General features: G+C 25.8%; 2 protein-coding genes across 6 annotated transcripts in view; one reads left to right on the top strand and one right to left on the bottom strand.

Moving 5' to 3' along the window:
• Nucleotides 1-3,914: 3,914 nt before the first annotated feature.
• Nucleotides 3,915-17,424, bottom strand: LOC726240 (globin-1). 5 transcript variants are annotated; one of them, XM_006568070.3, is made up of 5 exons: nt 16,952-17,424; nt 14,295-14,952; nt 14,033-14,212; nt 5,412-5,643; nt 3,915-4,543 (listed from the first exon to the last, which is right to left on the bottom strand). In XM_006568070.3, the coding sequence occupies exons 3-5, from the start codon at nt 14,182-14,184 to the stop codon at nt 4,373-4,375; spliced, it is 555 nt and encodes a 184-aa protein (XP_006568133.1). In that variant the 5' UTR covers nt 14,185-14,212; nt 14,295-14,952; nt 16,952-17,424; the 3' UTR covers nt 3,915-4,372. The 5 variants fall into 5 exon arrangements, with proteins under 5 accessions (XP_006568133.1, XP_006568130.1, XP_001121996.2 ...); XM_006568067.3 differs by having other exon boundaries at nt 14,033-14,952; XM_001121996.5 differs by having other exon boundaries at nt 14,033-14,949.
• Nucleotides 17,425-18,029: 605 nt separating this feature from the next.
• Nucleotides 18,030-22,030, top strand: part of LOC100578220 — a 58,290-nt gene continuing 54,289 nt past the window's right edge. Inside the window, exon 1 of the mRNA XM_026444775.1 lies at nt 18,030-18,706. The gene's annotated coding sequence lies outside the window, so the exon portion shown is untranslated. The remainder of the gene's footprint in view (nt 18,707-22,030) is intronic.

The following is a 22,030-nucleotide window of genomic DNA, read 5'->3' as shown; positions in this document are numbered from 1 at the left end:
CATTGATTTTTTTTAACAATAACAATGTGATAAACTATTGCATTTCTTTCTTTTTTCTCGACGTTTCTTTATGAAAATATAGATGGATGTAAAAATTGTGTATATTATTCTTTTAAAAGAACATTGTCATGAATTTTTTAATAATAATTAATTGTACATAAAAATTATATGTAGTAATAAAATGTAAAGGGACGATATAAAAAATAAATAAAAAAAGAATTAAAAATATAATGTTATAATTTTATTAAAATATTTGAACGATTTTGCTTTAATTAATAAAATATTATTAAGATAACTGATGAAAAATAAGATTACCTTCGATACAAAGCGTTGTGATTTTACACTGTTACAGAAATCGTTACAGATATTTCCAATTTTTTCACATTGCGGTATATATGTGTTTATTTAAATGAAAAATATTTACAATGTTACTCATTCAAGGCATAATATAATAAAGTTAGAAAAGCTTTCGATCAATCCGATACATATATATATATGCATTGCATAGATATATTTTTTTAAAAATAATGTTTTTAACTTAAAATATATAATTTATTTTATATAATTCGAAAAAGAATCACATTACAGTTTGCAAAGAGTTATGAATAGAAAATTAATAAAATTTATTTTTTTTTTATTATCATTATTCGATAAATAACATAAAACTTTTTATTTTTTTTTTAGAAACATTATTTTTGAAATATCTGTGCAATATATATATATATATATATATATATATATATATATATATATATATATATTATTATTATTATTATTATATATAATATGAATGCATATGATTCTATAAATGTACAACTTTTGAAAAAGACTTTTGATAAGTCATGATGTTGACTTTGTATGTTCTGCAATTTCACTTATATAGATAAATATAATAATTTTATTAAACAATGATGATTTGATTTCCTCGGTAACGAGATACATACATAAATAAATTGACCTCGGAGAGAAATTAGAGATAGATATACATATATATACGGCGAGGAAGATAATACAGAAATAAAGGTGTTCCGTGTATCATGAACCACCTAGGAAATTGACATTTCGCAAAAAGATGCACCCTAATATTCGCATATTTTTTTTTTCTCCCATAATTCCACGAGTAAAAATCTATGTCATTGTCTTTTGACGGTCAAAGGTGACGCGCTACTACTTTTTCATTTTGTCACTATAGATATGTATAAAAATCATGTTGCGAAATATATTCGATGAGCGTGAAACATTTTTCTTTTCTTACGCGAGTATATACGTGATGAAAAATTTGTATGGAGAATCATACTATTTGTTCGATTATAAAATTGTCAACATACATTTTTGTGCAATGCGTTATAATTGAATTCCTCTTATCGAAATAACGAACAATAATTATATAGATACAATACAATTTTCATAGTGGATATAAAAAAATAATTATTTCCATAAATAAATATTACGTAAATCTAGAATTAATATTGCATATAAAATTATTTTACTCATTGCCATGCCTGTATTATGATCTTTTCATTTTTATTTATAAGATATATAAATTATATATTATGTGTTATCTACATTTTTTAAATAAGATTAATCGAAAAACGATAATTAATTATAAAAAATTAACTATTTATAAAAAATGAATGATCAAACAATTTAATAAAATTTAAAAAATTAAAAAGAGAGAAAAAAAACGACGTTACTTCTCGGTGCCCCTAATATTATAGATACATAAAAATTGTGTATCAAACTCTCTTGTTCTATTATATGAAAATTTTTTTATCCGAACTTGATTCGTTCGTATAACATATTTTTTATTCGTTCTACCGTATTTATAATTCAAAAATATTGGTCCATTATCGAACAATTACTCGTCTGTCGTTTCTCTTCCTTTTTCTTTATCTAAACGAACGAGCCGAGTTTAGGAGAAGTTGACATCGAGTCTCAATTGTACGATTTATTAATAATCTTTTTTCGAACACGCGTCATTGGATCTTGTCACGCTTATAAGCGTCCTAATGGATTCTGTACTTTGAGAGAATACAGGTTATCGATTTCTTTGTTACTCGTTGTAGCACTTTCCAATATTGCTCCCTTGTAACGAGACGACTTTGAAACGCTCCGTGACACACGAATTAACGAACGGTATGTTCGTGGCGGATATAGTAAAGTACCGATCGCGATTTTCGTGTAAAAAAGAAAAAAAAAATGTGTATGTACTTTGTATGTCGAATATACTATTTTTTAAAATAAATTCGAGAGCAATTTTTTTTCTCGTAATTATTTACATTCTCGCGCAAGATTGGACACTTTTTATTTGAAATAAAAATAAATAACAAATAGAAAAAAAATTTCGAATAAAATAAAAAAATAATAAATAATTATTTAAAATAATAATATTTGGAAATAAATTCTAAAATTTTAGATTTTAGAAGAATAAATTATTTTTAAATAATGTATTTATGTAATATTTAATTATTTCCAATAACGAGAGAACGAAAGAAAAATAAGAAATAACATTTAACTTTTTTCTCTTTTATCTTCAACCATGCCACTCTACAACGTTCAAGGTACATGTATGAATCATATCGCAAAAAGATTATAGAATCATGTGTATTCGATGATAGAAATAATTTTAAAAAGAAAAATCTTTCTTCGTGAATTGAGAAATTGATAAATATTAAATAAAAAGAGTGTTAATCACACTTGCTATCTTTGGCCGTCAAGAGAGTTAAAGATTCGTTTCGTCTTGGGCCGAAACGATCGCGTGCGCGATACGATAATCGTATTAGGATGGAACGGAAAAAACAAAATTATATGATCATTTTCTAATAGTGAAAAAATTTGCCTTTATATATTCTAGAATTTTCTATAATAATATATATTCTAGAATATTCTAGAATTTTCATGTAAAAGATTTTCATGTAAATTTCTATAAAATTAATTTTTAAAAGTTCTAAGTTTTAATTTTTTATTTTCTTTTACGAAATATTTTTTAACTTTTTAATTTTAATTTTAATTTTTATTTTTATTTTATAGTATGTTATAAATTTTTTGATACGTTAAAATTAATATATATAAAAATATATTCGTAATATTATATTATTACATAAGTAATGTTGTGTTAAAAATCTAGTAAAATAATTCTATGTATGGTTTATTTTTAATCGATATTTTATTAATCATATTTATTATTTACGAGCAATATTTTTTTTTTACAAATGTTGTTCTTTATTTAAAATAACATTTCAATTTTCTTTTAAATAAATTTTTTTAGTGTTACTTTATGTGATCGTATTTCCATTTTTAACGATTTTGCAATGATTTCAGAAATTTTATGATAGATAAAATAAAATAATAATCATCGATATATTTTTAACAATTAAATTATTTATTTTTTTTTATGCTTCCTTTTTTTCAATTCAATTTAGAAATATTCCTTTGCCTTTTTTATTGTTTTTTATTAAAGTTTATTTATCATATAAATTATTAAAGCTGAAATAATTCGATTTTATTTTAAAATTTATAATGAGTGAATCTTTTTCAATTAAAACTAGATTTTTAATACAACATTATTTATGAAATGATCTAAATATAAATTTGAAAATTAAAAATTCTTGTTTCTCCAATAATAATTTTCTTCCAATAATCTATTCCAAATCTAATTCCACATTAATTTTTAGATAGGGAGAAACGTTATTTTTTGAAAACCGTATATTATTATAAATTAATTTTAAAAAATCAACGAAAATTCTTAAATGGTATTATAGAGCGATTTTAAAAAATTGATCAATAGCTCATATATATATATATATATATATATATATATACGCATATATATAGAAGGCAACGTTTGTTCGCTATTAGAAATCATGATAATAGAAATTTTAAAAAGAAATTTTATTTCTATATTCGTTCCACTCTAAACTATAAATATATTTATTTTTCACGAATTGTTTTCCATGATCGAGACCTGCTCGAAGGAAAAAGATTTTCAAACCTAATCGATCTATAGGGCCGCATCGTTCGCGCTCTTTCTATGTAAAAAAGAACGTTATTGAAACGTTGACGCATTTCACGATAATTTGTCTTTGTCCTCATATCCGTCGAATATTTGATCGTGACGACATCGAATCGTAAACATCGCATAATTCGGAGAAACACGAAGATATTCTTATAATAAAGGATAATAAAAGAACGCTGATGATGATCGAGCGATCTGTCCATTTATTGTTATTTATCGATCAAATTTTATCGTTTCCGCTTTTCGAAGTTTATGAAACTCTTCGAAGATAAAATATAGCGGCAAATCATATTTCTTTTTTTTTCTTTTTCTTTTTTTTGGAAGGGAGGGAGGAGTTCTCTTTATTGACTAAGACGACTAGGATTTAGCGGTACTAGTTTGTGCCTTGTCGTTCTGCGCCTTATCGAATCCGTCGATCAACGTCTCGATGATAAATTTGATTGTCACTTTGTAGGTGCTCTCCACGTTTTCTGAATATCGATCTTCTAAAGTTCGTTTCACAGCTTCTAGAAATGGTTGCTCAATTTTCTGAAAAATAAAATTGATCGAAATGTGAGAGATATATTGACGAAATTTTCATGTTCCAGAGCTAATTTATCATGTGTAAATTTCGGATGTTTGTGCATTCATTGATATACATGATATGATATACAGTAAGTTGATTAAATTTATTCCATTTAAATTTATTCCATCTCCTTTATTTTTCGCTATTTTGAATATTTAATAAATTATTTGTATTATTCTATTTTGAATATTTTATGCCGTTATTCATAATATTAAGATAACAATTGCATCTTTTGTAGTTATAAAATATATCGGTATGATTTAATATCGTGCAATGTATGATTTATATCGTTTAACGTGAATATGCGGAAACATGCGTACCGTGCATCTTTCCAGCTTTGTTTCCACGAGACTTATTTTCAGCAATGAACAGAATTCGTTCTTCCCCTTCTCCCAACTTCCGAAATCATCTACAGCCTATTATCTAGAGATGGGAAAAATTTTAACGATTCGAGTTAAGAATAAAGTTACTTGAATAAATTGTTTCGATAATTTACTTTTTAAAATATATATCGAATAAATATCAAATAAATGTAGCGCCAAATAGCCGATATTATATTGAAGAGCGAATATAATCGATTATAATAATTACGAATAAATATTATTCAAGCATTGTAATATAAATTATTATTTAAAATAACTTTATTCGAAATTTTAACTAATTAATTTTTGCAAGGAGTTCAATGTCCAATTCTGCAGTCTGTACGTAGTCTGCCACGATAGAATGAATTGAAAACTATACGAGGTAACATTTGATACTTTCGAAGAATCGATAGAGAAAATAGAAAAAAAAATTGTCATTGATTTAACAATTTTTTTTTCATAAACTTACCCAAAAGTATTGTGGATTGAAATCAGGTATCTTCGTATGCGTGGCTCCGACTTGATGAAGGCATGTCAAAAAATCATCCATGTTGTCAAGGCCTCTGATACCTTCGTCTAAAGCACCCATTACTTTTTCTGCGTGTTTTCCTAATTCTACCATATCGAATCGTTCTTCTTTCGACTTTAAATCCAAAAATCGTGAGAACATCTGTACTAATTCTTCATTTTCTTCGAACAATCTATAAATAAATGTAAGTAATAATAATAATAATAATATTAACAATAACAATAACAACAACAACAACAACAACAATAATATAGAGAGTTTATTCGTGGAATATGAAAGATCAATTCTAGATCAAAATCCTGTAGAATCGATCTTCAAGAGTTGATTGCACGAATCTTGTATAAAAATATATTTATCAAAAATTTCAACTTATAATTTTTTTTTTCAAAGAATACATATATATTATAATATGTACAAAATAATGATAAAAGAGTTTTTGCATACAAATTGTGCTAATTTTACAATAAAATTTATTTTTAAATAAATAATAAGCAAAACTTAAACTTTGTTTGAAATATTGTAAATTCAAATTTAAAACTAGAAATATTTCGATATAATATATATTTTTATATATATTTTCATCGCAATGTTTTATTATTTATTTTTCTTATAAGATAATTTCAACTTTCTATTACTTTTATGCAAATAAAAAAAAATAATTAAGAAGATTTATAAAAATTTTTTTTAATCTATTTCTTGATAACATTGTCATTGTTATATGTTGATATTATTATCATATTATTACTTTAAAATCATAATTGAATCGTCTATTTTTTTTTCACTATCAAATCAATTTTTATTTTATATATATAAATAATAACATATTATATTTTTTGATAAGACAAAACAAGAAAAAGTACTCAATTTCTTTTTGAATTTTTTTAGACGTCATAAATCTCTAACTTGTCCTTTAGAAAATAGGAGCTTTTACGATACATCTTGTACTTCCTTGAAAACTTTTTGAAACTTGATCTAACAACCATTGTTACGTAAAATCGACATTCCTTTTTAATATATTCTTATTCCATATCCTTTGTCTCTTAACCATTTTCTTTCTTCTTAATTCTTTCTTTTTAAATTCTTTTGAATTTAATTTCTTTATATATATATATATATATATATATATATATATATATATATATATATACTATATATATGCACATTGATATGCGATCAATTTATTTTTCTAATGATTATTTATTTCCTCTCCTTTTTCTTATTTTTTATCTTTTATTAAAATATAATTTATATGTGTATCCGCGAAAAGATTATTTTATTTTTATATTTTTTCATTAATTTAACCTAGATAAAAAAGAAAAGAAAAGAAAATGTTTCGTCTTCGTTATTTTGTTTAGGAACGATATCTATATGTATAAAATAATAATAATTAAAATATTTATTTATATTAGATATATATACATATATATAATGAGTTTATGATTTATTTTGATTAAAAATATGATATATTCTATTTATATATAAAACATGTATTTTTTTTTTGTACAAATTACAGATGAATATTTCATTTTGTTTAACTTAATTGCCGTTAATTATATTGAACATACTGAATAATTGAATAATTATCAAAATTAAAATTAATATTTGCAAAATTAAAAAATTGCATTTTCTGTTTTGAAATTACAAATTTTTGAAAACTATAGATTTTAGGAAAATATTAGATTTTAAATTTATATTTAAGGCATTAAAATTTATAAAAAAGATCCATCAAAGTTTATAAAATACAGATATATATTGAACAATATAATAAATAAATATGAAAAATAATATAACAAATATAGGTAACTATATATATATATATATATATATATATATATATATAGAGCAAGTAACAAATAATTTAAAAAGAAAGAAAATTGTGAATTATTTAAATTATTTAATAATTATTTTAATTATTTAATAATTATTTAAAAAATGATTAAATTATCTTTATTATTGTTTTATCAAGCTATCTCATTTTGTCTTATTTGTATTTTTATTTTCGTTTCGTTTATATATTTAATTATAAATTCAATAATATTAATATAAAAATGTCTTGAATATAACAAATATTTTTTTATCAATAAAAAATTATACCAAATTATATCACTAACAATGAATAAATAAATATAATATTCAATATTTTCTTTGAGATACATTGTTTGGATTTGTTCGTATTTGATCGATAAGTTAATGTTGTCGATTAAGTTATACGGTTTGTATTTTTTTTGCTTATTTGCTAATATTTTTTTGTTAATAGCTTGTTAACAAAACCATAACGAAAGTTTTTATAAAGAAAAATGTTATTTGAAATTACCCCATAGGAATTTCCATTTTACAGATATTCCAATTTTTTGGACTCTCAGTATAACATTTGCTATGACCTGAATAGATAGAATCAATAATAAGGAACTTAGATAAGATCCTTGAGATATGAATAGCAGAGATATGAATATAACAATAATTATTGACTTTGATGTTCTATAATTGAACCGACTAATTACTGTGCACATATAGATATATATGTCATTTTAAGAGAATTCCTTGAAATTTAGATTTGAAATAAAATTTCTTAACTTAAATGAGAAGTTAACAAATATATAACAAATAATATTATTTTTCAAATATATAATATCGTTTTTTTAATTATTGTTTTATTCGATATATTCAAATGTTTCGTTTTAAAAATATAACATTGTTAATACTTTAAATGAAATTATTACAAAATGTTATGCGCTTTTTAAAACTTAAAATGTAATTTATTTTATTTTTAATAAGAAAAAATACAAAGAAAATGATAAAGATTTCAAATATCTATTTCAAAACATTGAAAAAGATTAGAATGTTTGAGAAGAGAACTGATTTCAACGGATTTTTTTCTTTCTCTCCCCCCTCTCTTCTTTGTCTTATCCAAATTTTCAACTTGTTTGGTCAATGAAGTGAATATCCCGTTACATTTGAAAATAGAAATGCTATCTTCAAATAGTATTTATTTGTGAAAATACTTTTCAGTTTTTAGTATTCTATTTCAAAATTATTCTCTTCGTTTTTATTACTTATTGGCTGTATTTCTTAATTTATTAAAAAAATTGCTTTTAATTGATAAAATATTTTTTATTTTATTTTTCTTTATCTGTGCCATCGTTTTAACCAAAATTTGATTAAAAAAAATTCTTATTAACGATAAACTAGCAAGTTGCGAATTCCAATATTTCAAGCATAATACGCACGTACAGCACGTTTATTGATTCCGGAGGCACTGGTTGGACTAAACGTCTCTGATCGACTTTCATCTCGAACCATGATGTCGGGAGTATAGGCAGATCAAACTTGATTAAGTTGCTTTAAAGGGGTTCTCCGTACAATTTGCATGCATTTGAATATGTTTCTTATTTATTGTTCAATATTTGTTGTTTATTTCATCAAATGAAAAAAAGATCAGGTATGAATTTGTTAGTTTTTTTCCAAATACCAAAATATATGTATGTATGTTTGGATTGGCCAATAAGACATTATTTTCTTTTTTTAAAGAGAATTTTTAATTTTTCTAAATTTACGCAAATAATTTCCAACTCGACTTAATTTAAACTTTTTTTTTTATAAAGTGATATCTTTTTTTTTTATGAAATATCTATATCTTTAAGAAAATGAAATTAATCTTCAAAGTTTCAATATGTTTCGAATGCAATTTTGCTTGGAAATTTTTCAAAAAATTTCACCAAAATCACAATTATAGAATTAGCTAAATTTTCTTGTTTCTATAAGTATATTCCGAAATATTATTCCGAGATAAGTAATAATTCAAGATCTCAACTTCTTTGTTTGAAATCGAAATATTTCTTATTTGTGAAAACTAGAAACGAAGAAGAATTATTTCATAACCGAATGAGATGATATATCATTCTATTCTTTTAAAAAAAAATAATTAATATTGCTCGATCGATTACTTTATGATTTGTCACTATTTCGAACCTCTCACTCATTTTTTTTTTTTTGTTTCCTTAGAGAATAAAGACAAGCCGATTGATATATCTTATATCTGTAATAATCATTTGACTAGTCTTGGATAAATTGATTATTTTAGAACACAATACTGAGTAATGCTTTTAAACAGATAAAACCGAATGAAAATATAAAAGTCTCGTGAATTTCCAATAATACGAACATAGATTTGGAATAATTATACGATGTATTTCAGAAACGATTAAAAATAAGAAACGAAAAATATATTCTCAGCGAAGTTGAAAGAAAAAGAGGAAAAAGGTAGAGAAGCAAAGAAGAAGAAAAAGAAGAAAAAGAAGAAAATAATAATAAATAAAAAGAAATAATCTGTAAACATAAAATCTGTAAATATAAAAGATTAGAGAAAAGAAGAAAATTGAGTATAAGACTAAAAGAAAACTTGTTAAGAAAAAGAACAATAGACAAGAGGATAAAAAGTGGAATAAGGATGGGATGAAATTAAAAAAAGGACATTCGCGTTTAAAAAATGGGTGAAAAATAGCATGGAGGATAATGGAAAATGAAAAAACGGAATAGACTCATTTTCACGTCGACTCGTCTAGAAACAGCCATGAGCGCACTATTTCTGCGCCTGGTCACGTGAATAGGTCTGAAAATGCCAATACGAGGAAGTCCATTGTCCGTTAACAGTCGGATAGAAGCGGAAAAACAACAGTTGCTTGCGTTTCATGTCGGAACTTTCAATCCTCGAACATTCGTTAACATTGAAAAATGAACAAAAAAAGAAAAAATAGAAAAAGATAAATATATCTACATCGTTTATTCGTTATTAATCGTTCGTTATTTTACGAAAATATCTTCATCGAAAACTATCATGAAGTCTATAATTGATGGGATAGCCTATAACAATGGCACGAAAGAAAGAATTTTGTTATATTTGAAGAATTTAATTACAACTTTCTGATAATGAGTTCTGAGCGAATTTTCTATATTCCATAACGATTTTTCTAAATATTCTATAATTGTATTTTTCAATATTTTTTAAACGAGATGATCCTTTTTTAATATACATATATATATATATATAATCAAAATTAAATATGAATCCCCTTTTCTTCAATTATCCACATAAAATAAATTAAGATCTATCTTAAATAGATATACACATTATTATTTTTGACATAACGATTGAGCATGATCAATTATACGTATTATATATGTATGCACACAATCAAAAGAGATATTTATTAATTTTCAATAAAAATTTCTCTCTTATTTTCTTTAATTGTTTTTTTCTAAATATTATTTTGTATTCATTTGATTATTGGTTAAAGAAGGATTGAATTTGCACAATTTCCTCCTCGATCTACGATAAATTATTTCAGGATAGCCCTTTGTAGGCATAACATCCCGTACGCTCTAATTACTCTGAGAGTGCATCAATATCAGGAATCTCATAATTCAATAATAAAAGGATAGATAAAGATAAAAAATAAAGGGAGAGGTCAATGCATGTAAAATCCCGCAAAAGGATACCGAAAAACGAATAGCGAATAATGGAATGAAAAATTTGTTGAACATTAGGAACATAAGGAAAATGTAATTAAGTGCTAAACACATTTAAAAATATCGATTGATATTTATAAATTTGAACATAAGTTTAACGTAATTGAATTTTTTCTCCCCTTTATAAAAAAAATGATTATGATTTAAAACAATTTTTCATTCGGATACAATTTCATTTCTAGATTATTGCGGCTGCGGATAATGCGGTCTGAAGAAACAGTGTTTATTTCTCAATAGTATTTTTTTTATTTTTTTTTTTTTTTTTTAGCATCACAAATCTAAATAAAATTAATTAGGAAATACGCGAAATTAGACTCAGTGTCTGTTTTATGCAGTCACACGATATAATAGTTTCCTATATTTTTTTTTCATATAAATATTCGTTTTAATAGAATAGTCAGTGATTTTTTTTAAAAAATAAGATGAATATGCAAAATAATTATCTTTTTTTTTATTAATTTTCTATTATTTAAATTTTTCTATCGAAAAATAGGACAGTTACAGAATTTCAATTTTTACATTTCAAGTTTTTATTTAAAAATTTTAATTTTTATTGTTTTCATATTTAATTAGAATTTTTATCATATTTATAACATGATATGATTTAAAATATTCATTTTTTGTTGTACAGATATTTGCTAATCTTTGCAATGATTTTCCATTAGTAACAACAATGCAGATTCTTCGCATTTAATGATAAGTCGCATGTATTTTGATTCTTCTGGTTATTCAATTCGGATGTCGGAAACATTTTGCGGCGTTTTCTTAGCATAGGCTATGTACTTTAGATTTTTATAATAATAAACTTGTTAACCGATAAATAAATAAAATATAAAATTAAATATGTAGAAATTATATTATAAGTTATACAATTTCTAAATTGTAAATTTTCGCCAATTATTTTTCATCCTAATTCTCGGATAACGTTCAAATCTGTCTGGAAAATCATTCTTAAAAAAAAGAAAAAAAAAAGAAAAATAATTATTCTTGAATTACACACGGAACTTCGTAAATACGTCAATTATGATGGGTTATTATACGCCAGTATAGAAACCTATTGTTCTTTCACGAACATTGGAAGATCGATAGATAAAGAGGAATTGCGTGCGTTTGACAGAGAAAAAATTGAAGAATCTGAAATCTAGTATTTATAGACGAATAGAAAGGGTTAAAAGAGAGGAATAGAGAAGGAAAGAGTTTATTCGATTTTAATTAGCATCAAATTAATTTGCGTCTCATAAAATTGATCGACAATTTTTTTAATTAATTTTATTAATATTGAATATTGAAAACTGAATATTTTTTTTTTTTTTTTGTATTTCTTCTCAAGTAAGTATATATTGAGTTTTTCTCTTTCCTCGACTCGATAAATATATTATCATATCTTTATCTTATCTATATATATTCGTTAATATATTCTATTCTCTTATATATTCTTTTTACATAATCAATTTATTACACGATTTAATTTTGTTCTTTTATATATATATATTTCTGATATGAATTTTTTTTTATAAAATAGATAACTATAATTGTATTATTTCGATAAAATTTTAATAAAATTGTAACGTGATATCATGCTCCATTAACGTTTTAAATGAAAGGAAAGATAACGTTGATTTATATTTGCCGTTCAGTTGTTTCTTAATATTTAATTTTTCCATTAAATATTTCAATCTTTGAATATCATATCATATAATTTTCATCATATATATTCATATATAATTTCTCGTATTTTAATTTTAACAATTAACCATAGATATATTTTAAAAAAGAAATGGTCTTGAATAGAGGAAATATGAAAAGAGTGATAGATGATTCACAAGCACGACAAATATTTCATAAAATGAGAGACGATCGTTCGAATCACATGAAAACCAGTGAATCGTAATGAGGATTGGTGATGAAAGTTTCTGATCGAAATCTGGTTTTCTATTAAAAAAATATGTCGAGTCCTATATCAGATTTGATGATGCAAAATTAAGAAAAATTTGTAACAAATTATTAACGAAAACTATTATTTTCGATAAACATTTATCGCGTTTCAATCGAAAATTGAAAATAAATATTTTATTCATATTACAAATATAATATATATACAAATAAATGTAATAATATTTCGAATAATTAAAAATTGTTTTATAGAAATCTTGCGAATTTTCTAGTATTTTTGTTTTAACTTATTTTAAATTTTCTTCAACTTTGATATTATTTTATGACATTCTATATTTATACTAACGTTCTATAAAAAATACAAATAAAATATTTCCGATCAACTCGATAGTACTCAAGTTACTCACTTTAGGTATTTGATTTATTTTAATAGTACAAATAAGTTGAATCATGTCAGATATATAATATAATAAATCATTCCTTAGAACGGAAGATGAAAGAAAAAAGATGTATAGTAAACGATCGTATAATATAAGAGAAAGATATTATGTAGGAATCAATGAGCACATTCTACCTTTGGAAAATTGCGTTTGACGTTGATGATGTCCTTGAAGAGCCTAAATGCTCATCTAATCGCTTAATAGCGTGTGACGCTGTGTATGGGCTAACGTAATAATACATACGTCGTATCTCATCAAATATTTGATAAAGTTTAAATTAAAATTTGTCTTACACTAATAATTTCTTGTTGAAAATATGTTAATTATTTAACACATTTTTTTGCGTGTCACGACGATAATATCATTGCAAATATGATCGATTTTGGAAATTTGCCTCGATATTTAATGCAATTTGTCGATTTTCCAAGAAATCGATTATAAAATTTTCAATGCTCGTCAAGATTATCGTTTTTATCGATGAATAAAATTATAGAGAAAAATTTTGTATATAATCGATTCGAACTGTGTTTACATATCAAATAACTAATTATTTTTGCATTTATTTTGTTATCACATGGATTTTGAAAATCATGTTTGAAAATTATACTATACTATTTCTTATTTAATGTAATATTAAGATAATATTAAAATAAAGAGTGAAATAATCGCCTGTTGAACGAAAAGCGTTAAAACGTTACAAACCTCATAAGCATAAAGACACCAGTCGTCTCCAATTTTCTGGATACAGCTTTCCAGCTAGCCATAACCGTAAATTTTTGTTTTGCCGTAAGCGGAAGTCGTGGATCTGTGGTGGGTTGATTCGGCGTAGCCAATTTGCCAAGTTCGCAACCCATATCGAGTCGGCTTATGTTTTTCTCTCTTCTTGATGAATAAAAAAAAATCACCAACACAATTGCTATTTATCTTTTATCCACAAAACTTTAAAACCACGAAAAATATTCACCTCTATAGAAATATTAAGTTTGGCGTTAAAACGTTTGATGACCTCGCGTCAACAATGAATTTTCCTACACCATGATAGAAATTAATCCGGCCAAGAAAACGAACGAACGAACAAACTTTGATCAACCAAGCAATCGTTTCCTTTTCCTTTCACAGTTTGATTGAATCACTCGCGCTTGAAGCGTTTCACCAGATTATTCGATTAATTTTATTAATCGATCCACTAATTCAAGATCGTGGAACGAAAATGAATTTTCGTATCTTCCGGAATTAATCATTTTCGAATTATGTTCATAATTATCATTTTACGAATAGTTTAATAATTGATTTAAGATACGGATTTAACATAGGTTTCCAATGGATTAACGATCCATTCCATTCGAGACTAACTTTATCGAAAATGCGTCAAATGTTGATATGAAAAGAAGTTCACTTGTCCCTGTGTTGATTTAAAATTCGATTCATAAATGAATTCATGTGTTCAAATTTAGCAAAATTTAGCACTTTTTCCTTATTTTATTATTGATTTATCTTCTTTGAATTTTGCCACGGATTCATAATTGTAACGATAAATTTGAATCGATTTCCTGGATTCACTCGAAGATCCTTTTTAAGAACGTCCTTTCACCTTCAACGAGCAAATGTGTCGAAAATTTCTACTGGAAGGAACATAAGAGAATTCCGATTGGAACAACTTTTGCGATAACGATTCGTTGACAAAGAAAAAGAAGAAAGAAACGATGGACATTGTTATAGAATTGGAATTATCCGTTGGTCTGTTGGATGAACAAAAAGAAATGAATAAAAAGAAAACGCTCGAATGAATGTATTTTATTAACGAATATATGTACTCTATAAAAAAAAAAAATAGACTTAAAAAGATAGACTTGATTTTATTACTCGAATCACGCGTTTGCCAATGTATGATGTATTTTTCGATACAAAAATTATTATAACGGATAAAAAAAAATATTGAATGTTGAAATAAAATACAATTCGAATAGTCCAAATAATTAAATTTAAAAAAAATTTGAAAAGTATATAACAAAAAATAGAAAAATGCGAAAAGACGATTTTATTATTAAAATTTAAACAAAGTTGGCGATGACTTGTTTCGTAATTTAAAGACAAAATTCTTAAGAAGATTTGTTGCCGTAATTGAACCGAAGATAAATAATTGTAAGGAAAAACCAAAAAGAACGAATAAATAGATGAAACTTTCTTCCTCGATGGAAAAATGTTAAACTCGACACAGAATGGAGACAGTAACGAAGGTGAAAATTAAAAAAAAAAAAAAAATTTCGAGAAATAATTAGAAAACGTCCGAGTTTAAGATTAAAGAGATATACATATATACATATATATTTATATAAGACTGGGAAAAGGCCAGAGAATATATATGTGTGTGTATAAAAAAAAAAAACCGAATATAATTCAAAAGAAATTTAAGAGTAATTCTATTAAATAGTCTTTAAAAATCGATAATATTTTAAGCTTTTTGAATTGATCCATCGAGTGCGATTTTCGTTTGTTATTTTTGCAATTGATTCTATTAAAACAGAAATGGAGACGAATAATATAAATAAAAAAATAATGGAAATATATATTACCATCTATAAACAGAAATCGAATGAATATTGATTTTTATAAATAAAAATTTTGTGCCCAACTTTTGAGTTGTTTCGTTTTTTTTTACATTTTAATTTTCTACATTAATTTTATATATAATATAATTCAATTTTATAATATATATTATATATTATATAATTTTAAAATTTATTCAATCATCACAACGTTAAAATTAAAATTTTAAAAAATTGTTAAAAAATATAATTTAGTCTCAAAATATTCATTCAAAAAATCTTATTTATTTTATTTTTTTATTTTGAAATTATTCGTTTCGAAATTAAACGTGCGTTGAGTGACATACATTTTGCAAAATTTAAAATAGAATTCATACAGATATATGATCTTATATAAAGATATGAATTTTGAAGAAAAAAACATCAATGTTTTATCATTTCATATTATAAAAATAATATAATAATGAAATAATATCCAAATTTATCTGAATTTGCTAAATGTTTGGATACATATGAGTGTATTGCTACGATATAAAAAGTAATGCGATAAAACTTTGAAATGATAAAAGTAAATGTAAAAAATAAAATATATTTTTGTTCTATATTGTTGATGCTTTCGATCGAAAAATGGAATACAAAATATAAAATAGAGCGACAAATTTAACCGTTTATGCGATATAATATAATATTTTTTAATTTTCATAACGAAAGAAGAACATGCGTAAGCATTAAATTGTAAAATTTGATAGAGTAATTAAATTCTCATTTATTCGAAACGATATTATTAGAAGATAAACCACATTTTAAATTTACTCCCATCGTGTCAAAAATCTTAATACGAACATCAATTCCCGTTGCATATAAACCTTTTCCGTTAATCATTACTAATAATCACTAATTAAAGACGAAAAGAAGGAAAACAGGAAAGAGACGTAGCAAAAAAAAAAAACAGAGAAAACGAAAAATAATTCATTTTCTTTTAAAGAAGAAAAATTTTGTCCACCGTTCAATTTTCTCTCCCGAATACGACACGAACAAAATAAACAAGGTAAACAAGAATGATGGAATAAATCACCTGATGTGCGATACGCGGTTTCCCTGATCCCCTGATACGATGTTTCACGAATCGTCAACTACGAATCGATTCGAACGCGATTTACAAGCTGCCAAAGTTCTCCTCCTGTTTGTTGATCGCTCGTACTACACCCTGTTTCCTCTTCCTCATCTCGGTCCACGGAAGAGAGAGGCGAGTATCGTAACGCACCAGACGAAATTTCTCTCGTCCCTCGTGAGTACGCGTACGCGGACTCCTCTCGATACGAAAGCGGCGAGATCTCATTCGAATTGCAGTCTCTCGAACCTGAGGAGACCTGCGAATATTACGATGTCGAAACACTATTGGTGAGCGGCACACGCGACACGGTTCCTGTTTTCTATCTTTAGAACATCTCCCGGGGCTCCGGATCGAGGGGATTTTCGAAGGGGATGATGATTTTCGCCACGAATTCCGTGTTGCCTTCAGCCCAGACGAGCCGAGACTGAGCCAGCGGTAACAAGTGCTCAGCTCGAGCGCGCACATGCGCGCAACCAATCCTCCCCTTGTCCCTTCGCCAACCCTCGCGTAAACCATCTTCCTCGATACAATACCTGCGACCAATTAATCGACCACTTTGCATTTTTCTCCACCGCCGGAGAATTGGATTGGACAACGGAGGGGATAAATAAGGTTGCGAGGATGGAAGATGATGATTTTTATCTTTCGTCTTTATCTTTCATATTTATCTTGAAAAAAAGAATCGAAAATTGCTTCATAATGGATGATTTACGGGGAAATAAAAAAGCAATCGCAAGAGTCTGTACCTGTGTATATCTTTTTATTCGTAGCTACGATAAAAAGTAAAAATTGATTGAAAGTAATAATTAAATACATTTTAGAAAAGTTGAACGTGATTAACGTGATAATAATACCAAATCCGACAGGTGTGTTTACATTGGAAGAACGTAGAACGGAGAGCTTCTATGAAAAGGCCGGAAGATCCTCGGCTCGCGATCAACCTACCAATCAGCTGGCTTTGTGTTGATTCAAGCGAAAGCCGCGCGGCAAGGTTTCCGTTCTTTCAGAGGCCGCTTCTTGGTTTAGTTCGCCACGACGCGTATTCTCGACGCGACGTTCCTCTCGATCCGTTCGATAAATCGATTTCTCTGATCGATCGGCGAATATCCGATACTTTTAAATGGTGAAAATAAACTAATGCGTCGAATAAATTACGGGAGCATTCTACCTTGTACGTTTACGTGTCGTCAACGTCTGATCCTTGCTTCGCTTTTAACCAATTTCTTCTCGAATTCGCGTTAATCGTGATCGAACGATTAATTGAGTATGATAATATAACCATCGAATATAGTTTAATTATAAAAGATTATGTTTTCAAATGATTCTCAATGGATATATATTATTTTTCATAGAAATGATAGAGGTCGCGTCATTGAAGTTGGCAAAGAAGGAAAAATTCGATGTTATGTAACAATAGTGTAATAGCAACAATATTCCGAAAATTATGAATTTACAATAATCCGTAACTATTGTATCGCAATTATTGTAATCGAGGTTCGAGGTATGAGTTTTTAATCCTTCTAATAACGATAAAACGAAGTAAAATTTCTTTTAAATTTCGCGAATTTCGTAACAAAACGAACGATGGTAATTTGTAATTAATAATGAATTATGAAGTGTAAAATTACGAACGATGAAAATATAAATAAGAAAAGTAGATAGAATATATCAGTGACGCTGAAGCTGGACAAGAACAACGATCTTCTTGTTGATCAGGTAAATATCGATAAAAGACCTTGAAAATCTTTTTTTCTTTATAAAATATAATTTAAAAATAATATACAATTGTCTCTGTCCATTTAAATGTCCGTTCCATTTAATTCGTTTAAATTGTTGAATCTTGATATCTTCTAAATTACTATCTTCAATCAGGAAAAAATTTTATATTTGTATAATATCAAATAATTTCAAGGATTTTTCTTTTATTGACTATTTTCGAAAAATTTATCGATTTTAAAATCGATATATCGATTTATAATTAAATCGATAATCTTATTCTGGATTACGGATTTTAAAACAAATACGTGATTCGCGTTCAACACTATTTAAAAACGCTTTACTTAAAGTTTGATGATTCCAACCATAAATGTGCTTTTTCATAAGATAAATATGACTTCTATTGTATAAGATACACGCTTTTTATAGAAATAATAGATCGATAATCTTTTAGCAAATACAATGTGGAAAATAGAAAATTCAAACTTATTCGAAGCTTTATAGAAGAAGAACTAAACGTACAATTTAAAAAATAATATTTATTTTAAAGAGAAATTATTTAATAATTTTGTTTCTATGTACAATTATAAGTATGACATAATTTCAAGATTTTGAATTTTTAAATTCGATATTTAATTAGGTATTATTATTATGCAGAAAATATTTTTATTGGATATTGTACATTATTTTACGACAATTAATTTATATCAAAAAGTCATCATAAAGAAAAGTCATTTTAAACGATATAGAAAAAAATATTTAAATAATTCTCCAAGTTTATATATGAATATCCATCCACCATGATTCAAATGTTATTTTATGGAAAATTATTTTTTCTTATGAATTTTTTTTTTTAAATTAAAATTATTTAAATATCTTATTTGTAAATAATTTCAAGAAAATATTAAATTTACTAAAAAAAAAAAAAGCTATATGAGATAGCCTCGATTGATTTCGCCTCAGTTTCCATTTATTTAAGATTTCAGAAATTCGAGCTCCAAATATTCGAATGTTTAATTGTATAAATATTCGAGAATGTTAAATTATAAACAAAAATATCTGGAATATTCTAATGATCATTCTTAAGTCTTTCCATAAAATATATAACATTTGGTGAGATTTATTCAAACTTGTCAAAAGTTGGATTGAATTTCTGATCAAATATATAACATATCTGTATAACATTTGCAAACAATAACAATAAACCTCATGGTATAGACTTAATGATTTGTATTGAAAAATTTGTTAAGCATTAATTGGTTCTCTGTTTTTTAATTTTAATTAATTAAATCGAAGCATAAAATTAATCGTTACGATTAATCGATTAATTATTTCATCCCTTCTTCGATATTTGTTTAAAATATTCTAGAGATCGATATTGTTTAAAATAATCGAAAAAAAAGAAAGAAAAAAGAAAAAAAGAGTTTTCTTTTTTCTTGGCGCAAACAAAATGTTATCAGCCGAAGAATCGTGTTTTTGAAAAAGAAACACGCGTATACGGATTAAATACAAATAGAGTTTTCGAACATAACGCGTGATTTGTATTGATTATAAATTATGTTACGCAACTATATATGCATTTGATTTATATCTATATTATGTATGTACTATTAGGATCTTGATAATAATTGGAATTTTCATTTTTTTCAAAATCTCAGCAAAATATTATCTCGCGGACTTTCAATTTTTTCATTCTCGTTATTTTATCTCTCCTTTTGTTCCAATTTTTTTTGTTTTTCATTGTGACCATGCTTCTTGCTTTATTAGCGGGATATCTTCGTAACACGATACACTTTGAATTTGTTTTTCTTTTCCATTGGCCACCACTAAGGATTTTTACCATGCCATTTCCTCCATCTTTCGTTTTATTTCTCGATACAAAGTGCTTTTCGGATGGTTCTCGATCCCTTTGAATTTGCCGTATCCACGTAATTCGACGGTATGGTCGTGCAACTCCTCCTTCTTCCTGCCTTTTGCCCAATTTCCAACTCGAAACTCATCCATATTTTTTTACCACACTCTCTCTCTTTTTTATTCATTTTTCTCGTTTTTTCTCACTTTTATTTTGTTCTTCTTAAGTAATAATCATATATTTTTGTAACTAATTGTAAAGATGTATATTGATTTGGACAATAACCTTGTAATAAATCATTATTATAGAAATATATAAAAAAATATCGATTCGTAATTAAATCTAATTTGTAAATTTGTTTCATTATTTTTCATCATTTATATAATGATAATTATATGGATGAATAAAGTAAAATTTGATAATTAATGAGATAAGTGAGAGAATTGGAGAATAAAATACATGTGGAAATAAATATGTATATACATTGAATAAATATAAGAAGAACAAAAATTATTTATTAAATTATTTTTGAAATACTTTTTTAAACATATTCCTTAGCGACTGGAGTTATTCAACTACGATGAATAACCACGAATAATATGAATTAGAATTAGAAAATACCAGATTCAGCAATTGTCGTTTCGGTTAGTGGCGGCAACTCGTTCATCGAGTTTCGACCTCTCGAGGCCGCGTCTGTGCCTGGAATCATAATTTTGCTTGGAATGAAAATTCTCGACAAAGAATCCCTGAGGCATTCCATAGTCGTCGATCGAGGATGTACGATACGATCTACGATAAGAAAACGCATCGGTTCGTCTTGTCTGACAATTTTTTCTTTGAATAAAAATGATAAAGTTTACAGCTTTTGCAAGATGGATATATATAAAATTCACTATGGTATCAAATTGATATTATTATTATTTATGTTGATCTATATATATATATATATATATATAAAGAACAAATTAGCATGTGATTATTTAATTTAATGATTTTTCTCAAAATTTTGAATATTTAATTCTTAAAAGTTCTTTTTTTTTTTCAAAGTTTTATTTTAAAAGAAAAAAATTCATCCAGAGAGAGAGAGAGAGAGAGAGAGAGAGAGAGAGAGAGAGAGAATAACTTTGAAAAAATATATTTTTATATTTTTCACTGCGATATCGATATTGGATATTTCATTTCAAAGATACATTTTTATAATATTTAATGCTTAATAATACATGGTCAATAGTTCTAGTATTAAAATTTACGAGATACACAACGTTTAATTTGTTCAATCTCTGTTCAAAGGTAATTAGACACGATTCGTGAGAAGGGATTCGATTCGATTGTTGGTTGAATTACACAGGATAGTTCGATGGTATCCATCGAAGACTGATGATTTTCGAATGACCGCGAATATCGGAAGGCTTTAAAATGCTAATTATCGATGTTTGGGATGTCGACTGCACGTCAATTACTAGAATTTTAAA

This window comes from Apis mellifera, linkage group LG13 (genome assembly GCF_003254395.2).
Source record: "Apis mellifera strain DH4 linkage group LG13, Amel_HAv3.1, whole genome shotgun sequence".
Classification (NCBI taxonomy): domain Eukaryota; kingdom Metazoa; phylum Arthropoda; class Insecta; order Hymenoptera; family Apidae; genus Apis; species Apis mellifera.
The sequence above is the reverse complement of the archived record's forward strand: the minus strand, read 5'-3'. Positions and strand labels throughout refer to the sequence as shown.

What these genes read in the sequence shown, in the direction of transcription:
- LOC726240 (XM_006568067.3), bottom strand. Translation starts at nt 14,184, where the DNA reads ATGGGTTGCGAACTTGGCAAATTGGCTACGCCGAATCAACCCACCACA. An exon ending in GGTGTCTTTATGCTTATGAG is followed by an intron (nt 5,644 to 14,032) that starts GTTTGTAACGTT and finishes ATTTATTTATAG; the next exon opens with ATTGTTCGAAGAAAATGAAG. An exon ending in TCAATCCACAATACTTTTGG is followed by an intron (nt 4,544 to 5,411) that starts GTAAGTTTATGA and finishes TTTATTTTTCAG; the next exon opens with AAAATTGAGCAACCATTTCT.